The sequence below is a fragment of the Podarcis gaigeae genome, assembly GCF_964106915.1.
Source record: "Podarcis gaigeae genome assembly, chromosome: 10".
Lineage (NCBI taxonomy): Eukaryota > Metazoa > Chordata > Lepidosauria > Squamata > Lacertidae > Podarcis > Podarcis gaigeae.
The window spans coordinates 5,125,905-5,148,273 of NC_139686.1; the positions used below are offsets into that span (position 1 = coordinate 5,125,905).

The window sequence follows — 22,369 nt, forward strand, 5'->3', positions numbered from 1 at the left end:
TGGGGTTCTTACTTATTTTAGTTACGTACAGTCATACCTTGGGTTGCGAACACTGCAGGTTGCGCATTTTTGAGTTACGCACACACCGAACCTGGAAGTACTGGAACGGGTTACTTCTGGGTTTCGGCACATGCGAAGAAGTGCTAAATTGCGCTTTGCGCATACTCAGAAACACTGAATCGCGTCGTGTGCAGATGCGGCGCTGCGGGTTGTGAACGTGCCTCCCGCACGGATCACGTTTGCAACCCGAGGTTCCACTGTACATCATTCTGAGATGCTTAAAGGTAAAGGTAAAGGTAAAGGGACCCCTCACCATTAGGTCCAGTCGTGACCGACTCTGGGGTTGCGGTGCTCATCTTGCTTTATTGGCCGAGGGAGCCGGCGTACAGCTGGTCATGTGGCCAGCAGGACTAAGCCGCTTCTGGCAAACCAGAGCAGCGCACGGAAACGCCGTTGGCCTTCCCACTGGAGCGGTACCTATTTATCTACTTGCACTTTGAGGTGCTTTCGAACTGCTAGGTTGGCAGGAGCTAGGACCGAGCAATGAGAGCTCACCCCGTCGCGGGGATTGGAACCACCGACCTTCTGATCGGCAAGTCCTAGGCTCTGTGGTTTGACCCACAGCGCCACCCATGTCCACAGATGCTTAATTACGTTACTTAAAATGTGAGGAGATTAGTGGTAATACTGTTGTTTAGCTTTGAATGAGGAATTAGTATTCCCACACATACCCCAGTGGTTCTTTTTTTGTTGGATTATGGTGGCTCACAGAACTGTAGAGTTGGAAGGGACCCCAAGGGTCGTCTAGTCCAACCCCCTGTTGCATTGCAGGAATCTCAGCTAAAGCATCCATGACATAGGGCCCCCCAACTTCTGTTAGAAACTTCCAAGGAAGGAAAGTCCAAGACCTCTACTGGGAATTACAACTCATGTCAGTTTGCGTGTAAGGTGCCCCCCCCCCCGGCCCACTGGAGACAGCTGAAAATTACCAAGGCCCACCAGTCACAAAAAAACAAAAAAAGATCCTTCCAGTAGCACCTTCAAGACCAACTAAGTTAGTTCTTGGTATGAGCTTTCGTGTGCATGCACACTTCTTCAGATACACTGAAACAGAAGTCACCAGACCCTTCTATATAGTGAGAAGGTGGGGAGGGGTATTACTCAGAAGGGTGGTGGGAATGGGTGACTTCTGTTTCAGTGTATCTGAAGAAGTGTGCATGCACACGAAAGCTCATACCAAGAACTAACTTAGTTGGTCTTGAAGGTGCTACTGGAAGGAATTTTTTTTGTTTTGACTATGGCAGACCAACACGGCTACCTATCGGTAAACAGTCACAAAAAGGCAGAGCCAGTCATAAGATAGAAGCAGCCTTTGGCATAACCAATGTCAGTTTCTACTAGTATCTAATCCATCTTTGGAAATTGCTAAATTCTTTGCCGCAGCAAAACAGACATTGGGAAACTGGTATCACTTTGTCAGACCCCTCCATCACATTTGGAACTTACCCAGCAATGAAGTACTTACCAAATGTGGTAATGCAGTTTCGTTGAATTAATTAAACCAAAATAGTTTTAATTGGCTTTTGAATAAAAACGCAATTAATAGTTGCTGTTTTGAATTTTATTGCGCTATTATGTTCCTAAGTGGGCCGTGCAGACCATTATTCTGAATACAGTGGTACCTCGGGTTAAGAACTTACTTCGTTCTAGGGGTCCGTTCTTAACCTGAAACTGTTCTTAACCTGAGATACCACTTTAGCTAATGGGGCCTCCTGCTGCTGCCACGCCGCCACCACCCAATTTCTGTTCTCATCCTGAAGCAAAGTTCTTAACTCGAGGTACTATTTCTGGGTTAGCAGAGTCTGTAACCTGAAGTGTCTGTAACCCGAGGTACCACTGTAATGCCTTTTTATAGGGGAGGGGAGGGGGTGCCGGGGGGTGAGTTTATGGAACCAAGGGGGGCGGTGGGCCAAAAAAGGTTGGGAACCACTGGGCTGCGTCGTTCCTGACACAGCTCCTAGAGTGCTATTTAGAGGGGAAGAAGGGCCACCGGCGAGATAAAAGATAAGCAAGTGAACTAAAAAAGTGAACAAATCGTGGACTGATCCCAAAGATGCCTGAGAATGATCTCCTTGCCCAGCTTGTCTGCCAACAGTGCTGGTTTTAACCTTTAAAGCCCTATACGGCCTAGGACCCTCGTACCTATGGGACCTCCTCTCCTGGTATGACCCACGGAGGACCTTGCGGTCTTCAAACAAAAACATCTTAGAGATCCCAGGCCACAGGGAGGTTAGGCTGGCTTCAACCAGAGCCAGGGCCTTTTCAGTACTGGCCCCGGTCTGGTGGAAGGCTCTGTCACAAGAGACCAGGGCCCTGCGGGACTTGACATCTTTCCGCAGGGCCTGCAAGACAGAGCTGTTCCGCCAGGTCTTTGGCCGAGGCGCAGTCTGACCCCCTCCTTCTGTAATCCTCATAGAACTCTAGCCCACTGGTTGCCATTAATTTGATTTGAACTGATTTTATAATGAAATGATTTTAGAATGTTGTATTATTTTACTGTTGTTGGCCGCTCTGAGCCCGGCTTCGGCTGGGGAAGGCAGGATATAGATGATGATGATGATGATGATGATGATGATGATGATGATTATGGTCTTCACTCTCAAGGGATGTAGACCTCCAGCAAGGGCTGGTTCAAAAGGGATCCAGAATAGACACACCAGCAGCTGTTTGGGACAGCCCTGCCCTGCCTCCAGACTTCTCTGGAAATCCTCGCACCGCTCCTCTCGGTGTTGCTCCGAGTTTCATCATCATCTCGCTCGAATGCCCTCCTGGTCTGAGGGCTTTGGGGCCAGTGGGTATTTTCATCCGGCAGCTGGGGCGTTGTTTGCTCTGCTGCGTAGTGCCACGAGGAAGGGGACCTCACCCCCCCTTCCTGTTACTTAGCACCGTCTTCTCTCCTGTTGCTCCTCGCCTTGTTTACCTGAGCCCTTCCGATCCCCCACAGGTGCGCAAGTACAAGAGTATGATTCTGGAAGACCTGGAGTCCGCTCTGTTGGAACACGCACCTGCGCCGCAAGAGGTTAACTCTGAGCTGCCACCGCTTACCATCGACGGGATTCCGGTCTCTGTGGACAAGATGACCCAGGTAAGCAAGTAGAAAAGGTGGAAAAAGCCATTCAGGGGAGCTTTGGTTGTCTCCGACCTATTGATTTTTCCAGCGGAGAATCTCTGGTCTCAAAATCTCTCCCTCTCGCCTTCTCTGTTGCACGCACAACTCCTCCGAGACACACTTAATTCTTTCACCCCAGGGGGATACTGCAGTGACTCTGCTAAACGGTACGAGATAAGGTGTTCCCATTGATGCTGACTTTTCTACAAAGTGTGGGAGAATAACCAGAGCCAGAGGCAATATTTTTGTCAGCCCACTTGCCTGGGAGCATCTGTTTGCCTTACTCCTCCTTTGAGCAGCTCATCGGACACATGGCTTACTCAGAATGCCCGTGAAGGATCGCAGAATCAAAGAATTGGAAGGGAACCTAAGGATTATCTAGTTCAACTCTTCCTTTTTTAAAAAATATTTTTATTGGTTTTTAACATACAAAATTATAAAACATACCACGCAATTTATCACAAATACATTCTTATTGGACTTCCATCAGCGCCTCTGATAATCCTCCGTCTTAATCACTTCTTACGCATTTCCTAACTTAATATTGCCTTTACATTCTTAACATATCACGTCTCCTTCTCCATTTTTGCAATATTTCTAATATGATTCCTCACAGAACTTCTTGCAAACCTACAAACGTCGTCTGGTCGTCACAAATACTTTTCAAATAATCCGTAAATTTACTCCAGTCCTCGGTAAACTTCTGGTCCTGCCGGTTTCGGATCCTTCCTGTTAGTTTGTCAAGTTCCGCATAGTCCATTCATTTCATCCTCCATTCTTCCATCGTTGGTAATTCTTCTTGCTTCCATTTTTGGGCCAATAGTATTCTTGCTGCTGTTACTGCATATAGAAAAAGCTTACATTCTTGGATTATCTAGTTCAACTCTGTGCAGTGCAGAAATCACCAAAGAATCCCAGACATGCCTCTTAAAAATAACTAGTGAAGGAGAATCCACCACCTTCTGAGATTGCCTGTTCCACTGTTGAACAGCTCTTACCGTAAGAAAGTTCTTCCCAATTTTTAGTCGTAATCTCCTTTATTGTCATTTGAATCCATTGGTTCGGTTCCTCCCCCCGGGAGCAGCAGGAAACAGGCTTGCTCCATCTTCAGATATTTGAAGATGGCTGTCATGTCACCTCTTAGCGTTCTCTTCTCCAGGTTAAACATACCCGGCTCCCTCAATCTTACGGGGTCCTCGCTGTGGGATCACATTCACCCGGTGCTATACCAGCTGCACTGGCTCCTGGTGGAGTACAGGATCAGGTTCAAGGTGCTGGATTTAACCTTTAAAGCCCTATAGGGCCTAGAACCCTCGTACCTATGGGACCGCCTCTCCTGGTATGTCCCATGGAGGACCTTACGGTCTTCAAACAAAAACATCTTGGAGGTCCCGGGCCACAGGGAGGTTAGGCTGGCCTCAACCAGAGCCAGGGCTTTTTCGGCCGTGGCCCCGACTTGGTGGAACACTCTGTCACAAGAGACTAGGGCCCTGCGGGTCTTGGCAACTTTCCGCAGGGCCTGCAAGACAGAGCTGTTCCACCAGGCCTTTGGCCAAGGCACAGTCTGACTCCCTCCTTCGGTAATTCTCACAGAACTCTAGCCCAATGGTTGCCATTAATTTGATTATGAATGCTGCGTTACTTTTATTGTTGTTAGCCTCTCTGAGCCTGGCTTCAGCTGGGGAGGGTGGGATATAAATTTATTATTATTATTATTATTATTATTATTATTATTATTATTATTATTATTATTGGTTCCTCAGAAGGCTTGCTTTCTAGAGCACTTTGGCAGAGCTTGTGACTTCTAAGTCGGAAGCACCCAGTTCAGTACTTAACATCTTCAGTGATAGGACGTTGCACAGGGCAAAACCGAAATTAAAATTGAGGCTTGAGGTGACATTGTTTCCCTGTTTAGGGAAACAATATTTAATGTTGTATTTAATGTTGTATTGTTTTTAACACTCGATTGGGAGCCACTCAGAGTGGCTGGGGAAACCCAGCCAGGTGGGCGGGGTATAAATAATAATAATAACAATAATAATAATAATAGGGTCTTTAGCGCTGCACTTGGCTGACATGCATTGGCCCATCCCCATAAGGCTTTTGGAAGCAAAAGGGCCTGTTGGGTCATGGGTTCAAGCTCCACGTGGGACAATAGATTCCTGCATTGCACGGTCCCTTCCAGCTCCAGGATTCTATGGTGAGGTGATGATCTCCACTCTTGTTATGGTGGCAATTAAGAGAGGTCCTCGTGCCTGAGCAGGCCGAGATGCAGGGCTCCCCGTTGATTGTCTCCCCGGTGGCTCCAGAGCCTTTAACAAGCGCTTGCAAGCGGCTCGAAACTCTCGGCTCCTGAGGACCGCTAATTAATCCATCTGGAAACGAAAAGAGATCAGTTATTGCAAAGGAGCATGCTGCTGTTCTTGGACCCTGTGGCGAAGCTGTTATATTCTTGAGCTGTGATCTTGATCTGCTCGCTGCATCTAGCCTGTCCTTCTTCCTTGCTCTAGTTTTCTTTTTGGTGGCTTTTGCTTTGGGGGGGGGGGGGCGGGAGAGGACAAAAAGTTTGCAAAACCGAGGCATCACTTTCGAAATGAAGCATGCAAATGACGCAAGTTTATTCAAACCCAGCATGTTTTAGTGGTTGACATAATTTGAATCTGTGTTGTTGTTGTTTTGGGGGGGGGGGGTTGCCCACAGCGTTAATAAAGCCTGGTGGTGTTTACATGGCACATCCTTGTGTAAGCGTGCCTCCTTTCAGATGGATGCTCCCTCATCCATCCTGTTCACTTTCGGTTGCTTAGATATGCTGCGGTCTCATCCCTGGGATATTTATACGTAATTGCTAGACGGTGCTGCAGCGCCATTTGCATAGCTGCAGCGCCCATTCATAGAACATACAGAGAGACCTCACTGAAAACAGCCCATCCTTTATCCAATAACTATAGTAAGGAAGTGGGGGAGAGCCACCCCAATGCCATACTCCAGCTGTTTCACACAATTGCCAAGGAAAGGTCCCGGCTCTCTGCATGGTGTTTGCAGTCTAAAATAGACAGTAGGGAAATAATAGAAGCCAAAGTGAAGAATTATTATTATTATTATTATTATTATTATTATTATTATTACCCCGCCCATTTGGCTGGGTTTCCCCAGCCACTCTGGGCGGCTCCGAATTGAATATTAAAAACACAATACAGCATTATACATTAAATAATAATAAATAATAAAAATTTATTTATATCCCACCCTCCCCAGCCGAAGCTAGGCTCAGAGCGGCTAACAACAGTAAAATAATACAGCATTCTAAAATCAATTCATTCTAAAATCAGTTCAAAATCAAATTAATGGCAACCATTGGGCTAGAGTTCTGTGAGGATTGCCAAAGGAAGAGGTCAGACCTTAGCCAAAGGCCTGGTGGAACAGCTCCGTCTTGCAGGCCCTGCGGAAAGATGTCAAGTCCCGCAGGGCCCTAGTCTCTTGGGACAGAGCATTCCACCAGATCGGGTCCACGGCCGAAAAAGCCCTGGCTCTGGTTGAGGCCAGCCTAACCTCCCTGGGGCCCGGGACCTCCAATATGCTTTTATTTGAGGACCTTAAGGTCCTCCATGGGACATACCAGGAGAGGCGGTCCCATAGGTACGAGGGCTCCTAGGCCGTATAGGGCTTTAAAGGTTAAAAACTTCCCTAAACAGGGCTGCCTTCAGATGTCTTTTAAAAGTAGGATAGTTCCTTATTTCCTCGACATCTGTTTTGGATGATATATCGATATATCGCCCATCGCTAGTCAGTATCGAAAATTGCAATCTTTCAGGATCATTGCAGTCATACCTAGCAAAAAATGTTCTTCCTATCTAGAACCAGGCTATGAAATCCCAAATCTCTTGGAAGGTCTCTGCTGTGGCTCTGAATTACTCTGGCTCTGAATTTTCAAAGCAAAAGCTGGTGATACAGGTCAAATATTCAGGGCGTGTGATGATAATTGCTCACCGTGACGCTGACCCAAGTTGAAACTGGGGGAAACTGCCCCTGCAGATCTGTTCTCATGTGGACTGAACCCAGCCTTTCCTTTAGAATTTTGTGTATGCAGTGTCCCAAGCTGCTCCTGGAACGTTGTTTTCTGAATGCTGATTGATTGATTATTTATTTTTAATGCCACAGGCACAGCTGCGGGCCTTCATCCCCGAGATGCTGAAATACTCGACAGGCCGCGGCAAGCCGGGCTGGGGGAAGGAGAGCTGCAAGCCCGTCTGGTGGCCCGAAGACATCCCGTGGGCCAACGTCCGCAGCGACGTCCGGACCGAGGAGCAGAAGCAGAGGGTGTGTGTTGATGAAAGTCCTCTTGCTTCAGCAAAGGGCTCTGACTTGGTATGACAAGTGGAAAGGCTTAGCTTATAGATCTCTGTTGGGGAAGTCTGTGAAGTGCTTTGGGACCAAAGTAGCATATAGATCAGGTAAGAACACAAGAGGGTGGCCATCTCAGCTCCAGCCAAAGGTGCTCAGCTCTCTGTTCCCAGTGGGTTCAGCCAGGCACCCCAGGAATTTGCAAGCGTGGCATTTACGGGAAGAGACCCTCCCTGGATCTCAGTCCCCAGCATCTGGTTCCCAAGAGGCATATGATCTATGGACGTAGTGGTTACATTCCTGGCCATCTTGGCTTGTAGCCGCTAATGACCTGTCCTCCAGGAATTTACCTCTCTGTTTTTTTAGCAGCTGCTATACCAGCAGCCATCAGAGCCCATCGCTGCGCATTGAATCCCGCACGTTTCTCCCTTAGCTTTCAGCAAAAGCCTTGGTATTCCCCGCTTACTTAAGCCAGCCTTTCAGATCCGGAAGCTGAATCCCAGCCTGCTTCTGGAGACGCAAAACTGAAATAAATAAAAGCAGCCACGGATTGCGCTCCGTGGGAAAGCGCAGAACGTTTCTCTGTTTTACAGAAGTCTTATCATGCCTTTATAATTCAGCAAACTGTTCAAGACAGCTCACAATCCAATGGGAAGCAACAATAATAATCGTAAGACAATTTCAGAATCCACTTAAAAGCAAACCGCAACGCAGCGGATAAAATTAACATGTGATTAATAATAATAATAAGAAAGCAAATACCGTAGTTTTCGCTCTATAGGATGCACCGGACTATAGGAGGGGGAGAATAGGAAAAAAATTATATTTTTTTCTTGTTCTCCCCCTCTAAAACAAGGTGCGTTCTGTGCGTTCAAGGTGTGTTCACCCGAAGCCTCCGGAGCCCAGGCTTTGGGTTCCTTTCGACCTGCTCTTTGGGGCTGGCGGGGGGGGGGGAGCGCCTCTTTCCCCCAGCCCCAAAGGCCAGGTCGGGGAGCAGCGCAGAGGCGGCTCGCCTTCCCCCCACCTTCATACAGCATTTGTAGCCTCTGCAGGGCAGTGGGGTGAAAGCACCCCGCTGTCTTGCAGAGGCTTTGCGCAGCTAACCCCAAGCTTTAACAGCGAGACGGAGCACTGTGCAGCGCTCTGTCTCCCTGTTCTGGCTTTGGGCTTAGCCGCGCAGCCTGCACTTGCTCTATAGGACGCACACACACTTCCCCTTAATTTTTGGAGGGGGAAAAGTGCATCCTATAGAGCGAAAAATACGGTAAATTCTTTGTCCAGCACCTACGAACTTATCGAACCATGTGAATTGGCCTTGGGAGAGCATTCCAACTATTGGGTGCCACAACCGGAAAAGGCCCTGTCCCTACTTGATTTCTTAGCAAGGTCTTGTGGGAGCAGAAATCCCTTGGGGTACCTGAGCCCCAAGCTCTCCCTTCTGGGCAACTTTCCATCGTGGGCCACGAGCCAGTAGTGGGTGGGGCCAGAGTCAGCTGTGGGCGGAGCAATTGATGTAAATTGTTACCTTTGTAAAGGAGGCTAGTTTCAACACATGCACTCGCACACCCCTTTCTGTCCTCCATCCAGGGAAGCAAGGAGCCTTGCGAGAGCTCGAGGACACATCACAGCCAGGTAAAAAAACTAAAACTTGAGGGAGGGCTGGCGAGGGATTTAGCTGGGGGAAAGGGGCGTGGCCTGGGGAGGACCACAGAGTGAGGCATATTTGGCTCCCAGGCCAGGCGTTCCCCACCCCAGACCGGCACATCCAGAGCAAAGCAGGGTGGTCCCAGTTGCCTCCAGTCTGTGGCTGTTCGGGAAGATTTTGCGGAAGAAGGAAAAAGGCCTTCTGAGCGCGCCTGTCTGTCCACCCTAATCCCAGAATGGAGAAAGCCATTCATTTGTCCTGGTTTAGTTAATACAGTTAAAATTCAGCAATTTTCACAATTGCTAATGTGGGCGAGAGACACCCTTTTCACACGGTAGGATAGTTAGTCGACTTGCAGTGATTTGGGGACCCACCGCTAGTGGTTTTTCGTGAGACAATGCCTTTGAGTACCATTTGCTGGGGGTCGCAGGGGGGGCAGATGCTGCTGAGCTGAGGTTCTGCTTGCAGGCTTTCTGTGCGGGCACCTGGTTGGCTGCAGTGCGAACAGGGCGCTGGGCTAGATAGGCCTTTGGCCTGATCCTGCCGGCCCGTCTTGTGTTCTTAATCTTGCCCCCATTGGAAGTACATTTCTGCTTTGAAAGCTCTTTATGGAGTAAAGTTTACCAGAGATCCCATCACTCAATTTAAGGGATATTTCAGAGCTTGGTTACTTCATGGTTTGTTTTGCTTCTGTTTTGCTTTTGTTTTTTTTAATGGGATATGGTATCCCTGAATATGCCTCTTCTCTCCCTCTTGAATCCGGCAGGTGTCTTGGACTCAGGCACTGAGGACCATTGTGAAGAACTGCTACAAACAGCACGGCCGCGAGGACCTGCTCTACGCTTTTGAGGATCAGCAAACACAGCCTGCGACAGCAACACACAGTATAGCACACCTGGTCCCGTCCCAAACCGTGGTCCAGACCTTCAGCAATCCCGACGGCACAGTCTCTCTCATCCAGGTGAGGATTGCAGCAGCACAAAGAGGGTCCCGGGCTTCAGATTGGCCTGGAAGCTTTGCATTCTGGCCCCAAATGTGCCCCTGATGCGCAGGAGCCAATTCTTCTTGTTATTTTATTGCATTGCGTTGATGATATCTCACTTTTCCTCCAAGGAGCTCAAGGTGATGTACATGGTTTTCTCTCTCCTCATTCACTCCCCACAACCCTGTGAGGTAGCTTAGGCTGAGAGGCAGTGACTGGTCCCCAGAATCACCCAGTGAGCTTCACGGCTGACTGTGGGTTTGGACCTTGGTCTCTTAAGTCCTGGTCTTTTAGGTCCTGGTCTCTGTCCCAGCTCCTGCAGTTCGAAAGCACACCAGTGCAAGTAGTGCTCTTGTTGTTGTTTAGTCATTTAGTCGTGTCCACCTCTTCGTGACCCCCTGGACCGGAGCACGCCAGGCACTCCTGTCTTCCACTGCCTCCCGCAGTTTGGTCAAACTCATGCTGGTAGCTTCGAGAACACTATCCAACCATCTCGTCCTCTGTCGTCCCCTTCGCCTTGGGCCCTCCATCTTTCCCAACATCAGGTTTTTTTCCAGGGAGTCTTCTCTTCTCAGGAGGTGGCCAAAGTCTTGGAGCCTCAGCTTCAGGATCTGTCCTTCCAGTGAGCACTCAGGGCTGATTTCCCTAAGAATGGAGAGGTTTGATCTTCTTGCAGTCCATGGGACTCTCAAGAGTCTCCTCCAGCACCAGAATTCAAAAGCATCCATTCTTTGGCGATCAGCCTTCTTTATGGTCCAGCTCTCACTTCCATAAATCACTACTGGGCAAACCAGAGCTTGAACTATACGGACCTTTGTTGGCAAGGTGATGTCTCTGCTTTTTAAACGGCATTTCCATGCACTCTGGTTTCCATCATGGTGTCCTGTTGTGCTAGAAGCGGTTTAGTCATGCTGGCCACATGACCTGGAAAGCTGCCTATGGGCAAACGCCGGCTCCCTCGGCCTGAAAGCGAGATGAGCACCGCAACCCCGGAGTCGCCTTTGACTGGACTTAACTGTCCAGAGGTCCTTTACCTTTTAACTTTTACCTTAGGTCCTAGTCCAATTCTAACCACTACACCACACTAGCTCTCTTGCAGTTCCTTGGTACTGTGCAAACAATGTTCTGTCTCATGTCACCCCAGGGTCAAACTTTGGCAAATAGCTCTAGGCCTGAGGAGTTCTGGTCCTGAGTAATAGGAATCATTCTCCAAAATACTTGGTTGGCATGCAAAGACACAGAAATTATTCATTTTTGGAGGAACAAAGGGGCTGCGGTCTCTTCCTCAGGAGCTAGTGCACTTGTGTGTTTGTGCTATGTCATAGCTTAGCTTGGTGTGATGTGCGAATGTGGCCAACCTGAATCTAAAAAATGTCGCCCCTGCTTGGTTTAATTGGTTTCTTGATTTACTCACAACTGACCGTCTCATTGGTTTCAGTGTGACTCAAGCTTTCTCTGGGGTCTAGGCCTTGAAGCTATTGTATAGAGATCATTGGCTTTTGTGCCAATATTGTTGTTGTTTAGTCGTTTAGTTGTGTCCAACTCTTTGTGACCCCCTGGACCAGAGCATGCCAGGCACGCCTGTCTTCCGCTGCCTCCCGCAGTTTGGTCAAACTCATGCTGGCCGCTTTGAGAACACTGTCCACCCATCTCGTCCTCCGTCGTCCCCTTCTCCTTGTGCCCTCCATCTTTCCCAACATCAGGGTCTTTCCCAGGGAGTCTTCTCTTCTCATGAGGTGGCCAAAGTCTTGGAGCCTCAGCTTCAGGATCTGTCCTTCCAGTGAGCACTCAGGGCTGATTTCCTTCAGAATGGAAAAGAATGTGCCGATATATTTTATTTTTTTCCATATAAATAAATTTTGAAACCAGCAGCTCGGCTGCAGGGCTTGGGACCAAACTAGAAATCTGAATGAGCAGGGAGATACGTGTTGTGTTTCTTTAACTTGGACTGTGTGATGCATATGATCATAGCCTAAGAAGCCGGCTGACTCAAAAGACAATCCTTGGCGGCATCGCGCTGACTACCGTTGTGTATTGCAGGTTGGCACAGGAGCTACGGTAGCGACCTTGGCAGATGCCTCCGAATTGCCCACCACCGTTACTGTCGCACAAGTCAACTACTCTGCAGTAACCGACGGAGAGGTGAGTGGCGATGTCCTGGAAATTCACATGGAAAGTGTTTCCACAAGCTCCCTGAACCCGCATGGCAGCTAGGCTGCTTTGCGTCCCTCAGGTGTGGGGGACCAGATCAGGCGCTGGGCAGAATCCTGATCTCCCATGCGCCAGCTTTGACAGGTGGGTGGAGCTTCCCAGCTGTCAGTCCCCTGGTGCCATTCGGATATTGATGAGTGATGACTTCAAAGGGACTGGCCCCTCATCTGATAAAAGAAAGGGCTGATTATCAGTTGGTGGTCCAGCTCTTGCAAAGGCACAGGCCTAGCGAAAGCCACCTGTGAGCCAAATGTGGAGGCCTGCTGGACTGAGTGAGCGGGGCTGAAATGAATCTGACTTTCTGAAGTTTAAGGGCATTTTGCTGTGTGCAAAATGGCTGCCATTAGAGCTTGCTTTTTTTTTTTAAGTAGAAAAGTGATTGGTACATTTTATAAAACTGTTATTTTTAAATTATGTCCACCTGGATGCGGACCCACAAATAGATGTGCTTTTTGCTGACATGGGGGTTAGGGGGAAGGTGGGGTTATTGGTTTGTTTTTGTTTTTATTACGTGTTTTTTGTCTTGTACTTTTATGTTTTGAACTGCCCTGATAAGATCTAAGGATGAATGGTGGTGGAATAATAATATGAGAAGGAATGATTCAGTAGAGCCCTTTTTCCTCTGGGTTCTGATTTTTGCACATGGTCAAAAATTTGCTTCACGTATTTCATGAAGAACTAGCCAGGTGGATCTATCAGCTATATCCATTTCCACAACAGCTAGCAAAAGTGTTTAAAAATTAAAAGAAATACCATCTAAGGTCTTGTTTTCTGTTAACTCACTTGGTGTTAATCAGTAGACTTCGTTGCGGTGGTTACTGATCATTTTTTCAGTGCCATCCTTGTACAGGGTATACTCTACCCTGATGGCAAGGAATAATAGATATGCAGAAATATGGCTCCCTGCCTCCTAGCACATTTGCACAGTGGATGTACTTAAGATTCATTTCAGCTGGGGCAGAATCAGGAGGGTTAAACAGAGGCTTCACATAGGTCTGGGGTCAGCAAACTTTTTCAGCAGGGGGCCGGTCCACTGTCCCTCAGACCTTGTGGGAGGCCGGACTATATTTTGGAAAAAATTAATAATGAACAAATTCCTGTGTCCCACAAATAACCCAGAGATGCATTTTAAATAAAAGCACACATTCTACTCATGTAAAAACACCAGGCAGGCCCCACAAATAACCCAGAGATGCATTTTAAATAAAAGGAAATATTCTAATGTAAAAACATGCTGATTCCCGGACTGTCTGCGGGCCGGATTTAGAAGGCGATTGGGCTGGATCCGGCCCCTGGGCCTTAGTTTGCCTACCCATGACATAGGTGTTTTGGCAGAGGCAAAGCGAGCGACTTTGGGTCTGGAAAGCCCAGGCTGGGGAAGCGAATACTAACTTCCTTGAAAACTTGGGTGTGCGGAGCTGGGAAGAACAGACTCCTCTTGGAGAGAGGGAGAGGCCTGTTCTCTTTCTATTGGACCCGAGTCCAAGTCTCCAGGCCTTTGTGTCAGGACGGAGTGGCGAAGCCCTGCACTTCTCTGGAAAGGGATAGGACTCTCAGGGCAATAGGTGGCAGCACAAAAACAGCTCTTGTTCCCAGAGACGCCGGCATTTGCATTTGAAAGGCCGGCTGGAAACTGGTTGTTTTGTTTTTGGAGATTTCTGTCCCTGAAAATTCCATCCGATGCATCAAAGGGGGTTTCAGGAGACAAGCCCCTCATTGTCTCGGTGAAAGCGGGCACCTTCCACCTTGCCTAATGTACTTCCTTCCTGTTCCGAGCATGTGAAAATACGAAGTCGCTGCCTCCTGCAATTGAGTCTGGCCCCAGCCTGTTCCCTGCCACGTCGGCTGAATAGAATAACCAACCAACCGCTAGCTGCCACCTCCTTTCCCCAGTACCATTTATTCTTTGTGAAATACATTTACAATGTAAATACAATACAAATACAGTGGTACCTTGGATGTCGAACTTAATCCGTTCCGGGAGTCCGCTTAACTCCCGAAACCGTTCGAAAACCAAGGCGCAGCTTCCGATTGGCTGCAGGAGCTTCCTGCATGCAAGCGGAAACCGCATCAGATGTCTGGCTTCCGAAAAACGTTCGCAAACTGGAACATTTCTGGGTTTGCGGCGTTTGGGAGCCAACTCGTTCAACAACTAAGCCGTTTGAAAACCAAGATACCACTGTACAGTGGGACCTCTGGTTGCGAATGGGATCCGTTCCGGAGCCCCGTTCACAACCTGAGCAGAACGCAACCCATGTCTGCGTTTGCATGGGTCATGATTTGCCGCTTCTGCGCATGTGCGTGACGGCATTTTGAGCGCCTGCGCATGCGCGAACAGCAAAACCCGGAAGTAACCTGTTCTGTTACTTCCGGTCGCCGTGGGATGCAACCTGAAAACGCCCAATCTGAAGTGTCTTTAACCCAAGGTATGACTGTACTAACATAATCCAGCAACAGCTGCAGACTCGAGTTTGAGAAACACTGTCTTGGACTCTCCTGAGAGCCAGTGTGGTGTAGTGGTTAAGAGCGGTAGACTCGTAATCTGGGGAACCGGGTTCGCTTCCCCGCCTCCTCCACATGCAGCTGCTGGGTGACCTTGGGCCAGTCACACTTCTCTGAAGTCTCTCAGCCCCACTCACCTCACAGAGTGTTTGTAGTGGGGGAGGAAGGGAAAGGAGAATGTTAGCCGTTTGAGACTCCTTAAAGGGAGTGAAAGGCGGGATACCAAATCCAAACTCCTCCTCCTCCTCCTCCTCCTCCTCCTCTTCTTCTTCTTCTTCTTCTTCCTGCCTGAGGCTCTAGTCGTTCCCGTTGCTTGAGATGCCATTGACTTGGGACTTCTTTGTATGCAAAGTGTGGGCTTTCTCCCTTGACCTGCAGAGTTGCACCTTTGGGTAATGCAGGTAGACAGGCTCCCCAGGAACTGAACCCGGGGCTTTTGGCATGCAAAGCAAATCCTCCACCCCTGAGCCACCGTTCTTCCGAAACAGGCACATAAGAAACTGCCTTACACCCTGTGAGACCCATTGGTCCATCTAGCCCAGGATTACATACACTGACTGGCAACAGCGGCTCCCTCCTGAGGCTCAGGCAGAGAATCTTCTCAGCCATAGCTGGAGATGTCATTCGGGATCGAGCCAGAGACCTTCTGATATGAAATGCTCTCCCCATGGAGATGAAAGAGGTGGGGACATTATACCATATGTGGTGGGGGTGTAAGGCGGTAAGACAATTTTGGAACGAGCTACAGTGATACCTCGGGTTAAGTACTTAATTCGTTCCAGAGGTCCGTACTTAACCTGAAACTATTCTTAACCTGAAGCACCACTTTAGCTAATGGGGCCTCCTGCTGCTGCCACGCCGCCGGAGCACAATTTCTGTTCTCATCCTGAAGCAAAGTTCTTAACCTGAATCACTATTTCTGGGTTAGCGGAGTCTGTAACCTGAAGCGTATGTAACCCGAGGTACCATTGTACATGAGGAGATAAAAAAGACCGTCAGGAGCTCTATTTCAAAAAAAAAACAGAGTCATACTTATTGAGATTATTAGCAAACAACATACCCAAGGGCAAAAGGAATATATTTTTGTATATAACCGCAGCCGCAAGAATACTTATGGCAAAATATTGGACAACAGAACAAGTACCACAAATGACAGAATGGCAAGTTAAGATTTGTGAGTTTGCCGAGATGGCAAAAATGACTGCAGCAATCAGGGGCTGCTCTAATCAAAAATTATATACAGAATGGGAATGCATAGGGGAATACATGAAGAAATATGGTGTTAAAGCAGAACTCCTAATAGGCAATTGTTAAGCGTGTAAGGACAAAAGAAGTAATTATAATTTATTGGTTTTCATGTTATTTTGTTAAAGCAACTAGAAAAAAATATGTTGGGAAGATGTCACACAGGTGAAGGGAAGCAGTGGAGAGGAGGGGAGGGTAAAAATAAAAAAGAAGAAAAAAAGAAAAACCCCTCCCATCGCCCCTCCACGTACCAAAATCTCGGCATTGAGAAATGGTGGATTATGCCGAAATGGCAAAAATGACCAGAAGAATCAGAAATCAGGAAGACCAAAAATTTAATAAGGAATGGGGGAAATTTATAATTGACCTTAAAAACCACTGTGAGACAGATAAAATTGTTAGTAGGGTTGGAATAACACTTGTAGTTTAATGGTGGATTTTGGATACAATGGAGATGTAGAAGATTTGGATTACAGTGGTACCTCAGGTTACATACGCTTCAGGTTACATACGCTAACCCAGAAATAGTACCTCGGGTTAAGAACTTTGCTTCAGGATGAGAACAGAAATCGTGCTCCGGCAGCACAGCGACAGAGGGAAGCCCCATTAGCCCCATTAGCTAAAGTGGTGCTTCAGGTTAAGAACAGTTTCAGGTTAAGAACGGACCTCCAGAAGGAATTAAGTACTTAACCCGAGGTACCACTCGGGTTATAAAAGTTTATTATAAAAGTTGCAGGAGGAAATGATTAATAATACGACCCACAAAGAGGAGGGGGGGAAGCACTGGAGATTCTCTGGAATCTTGTTCTTAAGTTGGATGTTGGATATGTGATGGTGAAATTCTTATTTGAAAAACCAAATAAATAAATTGAGAGGGGGGGGGGGGAGAGAGATGCACCCAAGCAGGAATGGTCCCTGGATACTTTCTCAGACGGTGCGAGTTCCATCATGCCTCTCTTGTCTTCTCCATCCCACCAGGTGGAGCAGAACTGGGCAACGCTACAGGGAGGCGAGATGACGATCCAAACCACCCAGGCCTCAGAAGCCACGCAGGCAGTGGCATCCCTGGCAGAAGCGGCGGTGGCGGCATCGCAAGAGATGCAGCAAGGGGCAACAGTCACCATGGCCCTCAACAGGTATTGAGATACTGTCGACAAACTGGGCACGTGGGGTCTTCATTGACGTTTGGGGGCTGGGCTGGTTTGGTGAAGGCCAATGGCTCTTTGCTACCTAACCTCTCTTTAAAGTAACTTGCAAAAGAAGCAAAGTTATAGCTGGAATTGGCCTAAATGCTCCTGAAATCTCACCTTGGGTAGTTTTGCAAAAGGTCAAGTCTCTTTTAGCCAACAGTAGAGCTGTTTTGGGGGGGATGCGGGTGGCGCTGGGGTCTAAACCACAGAGCCTAGGACTTGCCGATCAGAAGGTCGGCGGTTCGAATCCCCACGACGGGGTGAGCTCCCGTTGCTCTGTCCCTGCTCCTGCCAACCTAGCAGCTCAAAAGCACGTCAAAATGCAAGTAGATAAATAGGTATACCGCTCCAACGGGAAGGTAAACGGCGTTTCCGTGCGCTGCTCTGGTTCGCCAGAAGCGGCTTAGTCATGCTGGCCACATGACCCGGAAGCTGTACGCCGGCTCCCTCGACCAGTAAAGCGAGATGAGCGCCGCAACCCCAGAGTCAACCATGACTGGACCTAATGGTCAGGGGTCCCTTTTGGGATTCATGAGACTCGGCAAGTCTGCCTTTAAGAGGCCCTCTTCTAAGAGAGCTCTGCAATTCTGAAGCACGGCGCAGCGTTTGTTTGTTTGCTTGCTTGCTTCCCTCCGGGAAGGCAGTGCGGCAGGTAACAGAAAACACCCCAACTGAGAACAGCGATAAAATACCATCAAATCATTGCACCGTTTATATTTCCTTCCTCTTTGTTAATAGACCCCCAAGGTGATGGGGCAACTGGCTCTCGAGCTTGCTTGAGAAAACTTAAGGATTGTATGAGAAGCATGGTGGGGTAGCCAAATACCTGGGTCTTCGCTTTTAAAAGGATTTGATTACGAATTTCCCGTTTATTTGCTTATTTATTAAGTACTTATTTGACTATGTTAGCACATCACCAGAGGCAAAATGCCCTTGACAATAGCCAGGTGGCTGCTAGCCACGACAGGAGCATAGCGTGGGGGGCTGAGGGGGTCGTTGCCCCGGGTTCAGTCTTTTGGGGGCACATCAAGGCGCCCCACCCTGCTGTGAGCTGTTGCATCCTTCTCACAGTACCCTGCGGCCGAGGAGGGCGCAACAGGTGTTCTCCCTGACCTCTGAGCATCCTGAACAGCAGACACACACAGTCTGAATGTTGTCACCTGTGGCGATGGGCCGTGGGGTGCCCTGCCTCTCCACCGACTCCGCAATAACATTCGATATCAGACCTCTGTTGCTTTCAAAGCTGATTCCCTCGCCAACACACACACAAACCAGCTCGGCTTCTAAGCCTCAGATGCGCAGGAGGACTGGCTTGGGGTATCGGCAGGAAAGGCTGCTTTGCTGTGGGGAAATGGTTCTGATGGCAGCGGATTTAATAGCGTCCCCTGAGGGTTTGTTAACAAGCCTCCAAGCGCCTGAGCTGACTCGAGCAGTCCTTGTGCGGGAGTGAGGCGATGGCTAGGCCGGGAGCGAACAGGATTGCAGCCGACAGATACGGAAACCAGAGAGAAAAGGCATTGTTCTTTCCTGTTGCAGCCTAATAGTCATAGTGGTATTATATGCTACACCCAGAGTGGCTGCGTACAGAGGTTCAAATAATAAAGTTTTTATTACATTCATACCTTGGTATTCGAACAGCTTAGTTCTTGGACATTTTGGCTCCCAAGCACCGCAAACCCGGAAGCAGCTGTTCCGGTTTGCGAACTATTTTTGGAAGCCGAACGTCCGACGGGACTTCCGATTGGCTGCAGGAACTTCCTGCAGCCAATCAGAAGCTGCGCTTTGGTTTCCAAACATTTTGGAAGCTGAACGGACTTTGGAATGGATTCTGTTCGACTTCCAAGGTACGACTGTGCTATATTTATTTATACCCTGCCTTTCCCCCCTGACAGGGACTCAAGACAAATAAAATATGAACTGCTATAAACATGAGGGCAAAACATTACAAAACAAGAAAATATTAATAGAATTGTATATGTATGCATATAATTCTGTTAATGTTTGCTTGTTTTTTGTTGATTCCACCCCCAAGGCCTCTTGGAAGGAGAAGGGCTTCACCTGCTGGCAGAAGGACAACAGGGAGGGAGTTCCAAAGTCTGGGAGCAGCCACGGAAAAGCCCCGCTTCTGTGTCCCCACCACGTTCGCCTGTGAAGGCGGTGGGACCAAGAGAAGCCCACTCTTCAAAGAAGAGTACACATAATACCCGTTCCCCATTTGCAAGAGATCAATATCTCTGTGTGGCAGCTCTTGCACTGTGGAACTCCCTGCCTATTGATAGCAGGCAGGCACATTCACTCTGCTCTTTTCTGTGTCCGCTAAAAACATTTTAGTTCAGACCAGCCTACCCAGACATACAGGGGACGCGGGTAGCGCTGTGGGTTAAACCACAGGGCCTAGGACTTGCCAATCAGAAGGTTGGCCGTTCGAATTCCTGCAACGGGATGAGCTCCTGTTGCTTGGTCCCTGCTCCTGCCAACCTAGCAGTTCAAAAGCACGTTAAAGTGCAAGTAGATAAATAGGTACCACTCCAGCGGAAAGGTAAACGGCATTTCCATGCGCTGCTCTGGTTCTCCAGAAGCGGCTTAGTCCTGCTGGCCACATGACCCGGAAGCTGTATGCCGGCTCCCTTGGCCAATAAAGCAAGATGAGCGCCACAACCTCAGAGTCGGCCACGACTGGACCTATTGGTCAGTGATCCCTTTACCTTTACCCAGACACACAGTCCAACCTCGGCTTACGTTACCCTCGGGTAACGTAAACTTCGGGTTGCAAAAGCGGCAAACCCGGAACGGGTTTCGCCGCATGCGCAGAAGCACTGTATTGTGCCGCGCACATGTGCAGAAGCGGCACCTCCAATTGCAGAAACCGCGGGCTCTGGAACAGAAGGTACTGCTGTATTGAGTACGGATGTATGTTTTGAGCTGCTTTTAGGTTACTGTCGATTTTATGTTTCGAATGATTTGCACAGTTGCTTTTACAGATTTTTTTTTAACTGATGGTTGTATTGTTTTATTCTCTTTGTAAACTGCTTTGAAGGATTTTTTTTTTTTTTTTGACAACCAGGCAGGGTATAGATTTTATGAAATAAACAAAGGAAGAAGATGCTTTGGTGGGGATATTCTGGTGGCTCCTGACTTCTGCAGGGCTTTTGTGAACACAGAGATGTTCCCCATCATCTCTCCAACTTTGCCTGTTACCTTGAGTCACGAATACTTGTTTTTTTCAACTTCCCAGGGCTAGAGGTTGAGCTTGGGACCCCTGTCCATGCCCAGCACATGTTTCATTGCGCTCTCTCTCTCTCTCTCGTTTTGGTAACCTCTCCTCTCCTTGCCTTGCAGCGAAGCAGCCGCCCACGCCGTCGCCACGCTTGCAGAAGCCACCCTCCAAGGTGGAGGCCAGATTGTCTTGTCCGGTGAAACTGCAGCAGCCGTCGGCGCGCTCACCGGGGTTCAAGATGCGAACGGTAGGCCGATGCAGATATGCAATTGCGTTTCTTCCTGATTCCTTTGTGAACTCGCTCGGACTGATGGATGGGGTTGCAAAGTCTCACTGGGCCCAAAGAAGGCGGTTCCCAGCCAGAGCAGTAAAATCTACCCGCTTTGTCGTTTACTCGCCTCAAAAGGAGTAGCTGCCTGAGTTGTTGGGCCCTCAGAATGCAGGAAAGTTTGCAGAATTCACTTCTCCATTTTATAGGCCCCTCTGCTTCCTTCCCGCCCGCCCCCCCCCCCCTACATTTTGCATCAACTGAGAATGTGGCTGCAGGACATGGGTAGAGCCCCTCAACTCAGGTCTTTGCACACAGAGGTCCCAGATTCAGTTCCACAGCTTCACTGGGGGAAAATGGTCAGGTTAGCAGGTGACAGGAAAGACCTCTGCACAAGGTCTCTGCACTGAGGTCCAAGTCCGAGGGCCTCCTAGGGGTTCCCTCCCTGCGAGAAGTGAAGTTACAGGGAACCAGGCAGAGGGCCTTCTTGGTAGTGGCACCCACCCTGTGGAATACCCTCCCATCAGATGTCAAGGAAATAAACAACTATGTGACTTTTAGAAGGCATCTGAAGGCAGCCCCATATAGGGAAGTTTATAAAGTTTGATTTTTTATTATGTTTTTATATGTGTTGGTAGCTGCCCAGAGTGGCTGGGGAAACCAGTCAGATAGACAGTGTATAAGTTGTTTATTATTATTATTATTATTATTATTATTATTACAGTGGTACCTCTAGATGCGAGCAGGATCCGTTCCGGAGCCCCGTTCGCATCTAGAAGCAAACATAACTAGCGACGGCACGTCTGCGCATGACGTCATTTTGAGCATCTGCGCATGCTCAAGCAGCGAAACCCGGAAGTAATGCGCTCCATTACTTCCGGGTTGCCGCGGAGCGCAACTCGAACGCGCTCATCCCGAAGCACATTCAACCCGAGGTATGACTGTATTATTATTATTATTATTATTATTATTATTATTATTAGGTATTATCAGACCTCAGGGGCACAGCCCAGCCAGGCAAAAACCCTCTAGGAAGTGTGGAAATCAGGGCTGGCAAGATAGGGCCTAGGAAGAGAGAGCATGCCTGGGCCAACAGTCTGCTTCAGTGTAAGGCGGTTCCGTACGGTTCCCTGTGTGGCGTAGACCTGAGCATCCCTCATGCTGTTTACTCCGTTGGGCCTCAGAGCCGGTAACCAAGCATAGAAATGTACGCGGTCTCTCTGCTTGCTTAATTGCTGCTTTTCTGCTCCCGAGAGCCCAGGCACCTTGCAGCTGGTAAACAAGTCACTTGCGACGCGTTCAGCACAGCGTTCCAAAACCTTCCTCCTTCCTTCAGCAGGGCAAACAGTTCTGAGGCTGCTTGGCTGCTCCAGCCCTGCCCAAAGAAGACTTTCTTGGCAACTACTGGGTCTTGCAAAGCGGGACTCTGGCAGGCCTGCAGAACCACAGAGCGTTCTAGCAAGACTGTTCTGCTTTCTGCCCGGGGGGGCAGGTGTTCCTAGCCCATCCTATGCAAAGAGGATTTTGCAGCCATTGAGAGCCTCATCCGCTGGAGCTGGGGCTGCTAATAACCAGCACTTCGAATTTCACCCTGCAGCA

At 48.7% G+C, this 22,369-nt stretch overlaps 1 protein-coding gene across 12 annotated transcripts in view; it reads left to right on the forward strand.

The window, feature by feature from the left end:
• Positions 1 to 22,369, forward strand: part of NRF1 (nuclear respiratory factor 1) — a 79,874-nt gene that overhangs the window by 34,608 nt on the left and 22,897 nt on the right. For 4 of the 12 annotated variants that reach the window (XM_083700564.1, XM_083700563.1, XM_083700568.1 and 1 more), the window contains exons 5-11: positions 3,005 to 3,145; positions 7,328 to 7,486; positions 9,098 to 9,142; positions 9,922 to 10,116; positions 12,178 to 12,279; positions 17,074 to 17,231; positions 20,625 to 20,749. In XM_083700564.1, the coding sequence (XP_083556690.1) occupies positions 3,005 to 3,145; positions 7,328 to 7,486; positions 9,098 to 9,142; positions 9,922 to 10,116; positions 12,178 to 12,279; positions 17,074 to 17,231; positions 20,625 to 20,749 (925 nt within the window). Of the gene's footprint in view, positions 1 to 3,004; positions 3,146 to 7,327; positions 7,535 to 9,097; positions 9,143 to 9,921; positions 10,117 to 12,177; positions 12,280 to 17,073; positions 17,232 to 20,624; positions 20,750 to 22,369 lie in introns of all 12 variants that reach the window. The other 8 variants (XM_083700558.1, XM_083700562.1, XM_083700566.1 and 5 more) reach the window with 2 other exon arrangements.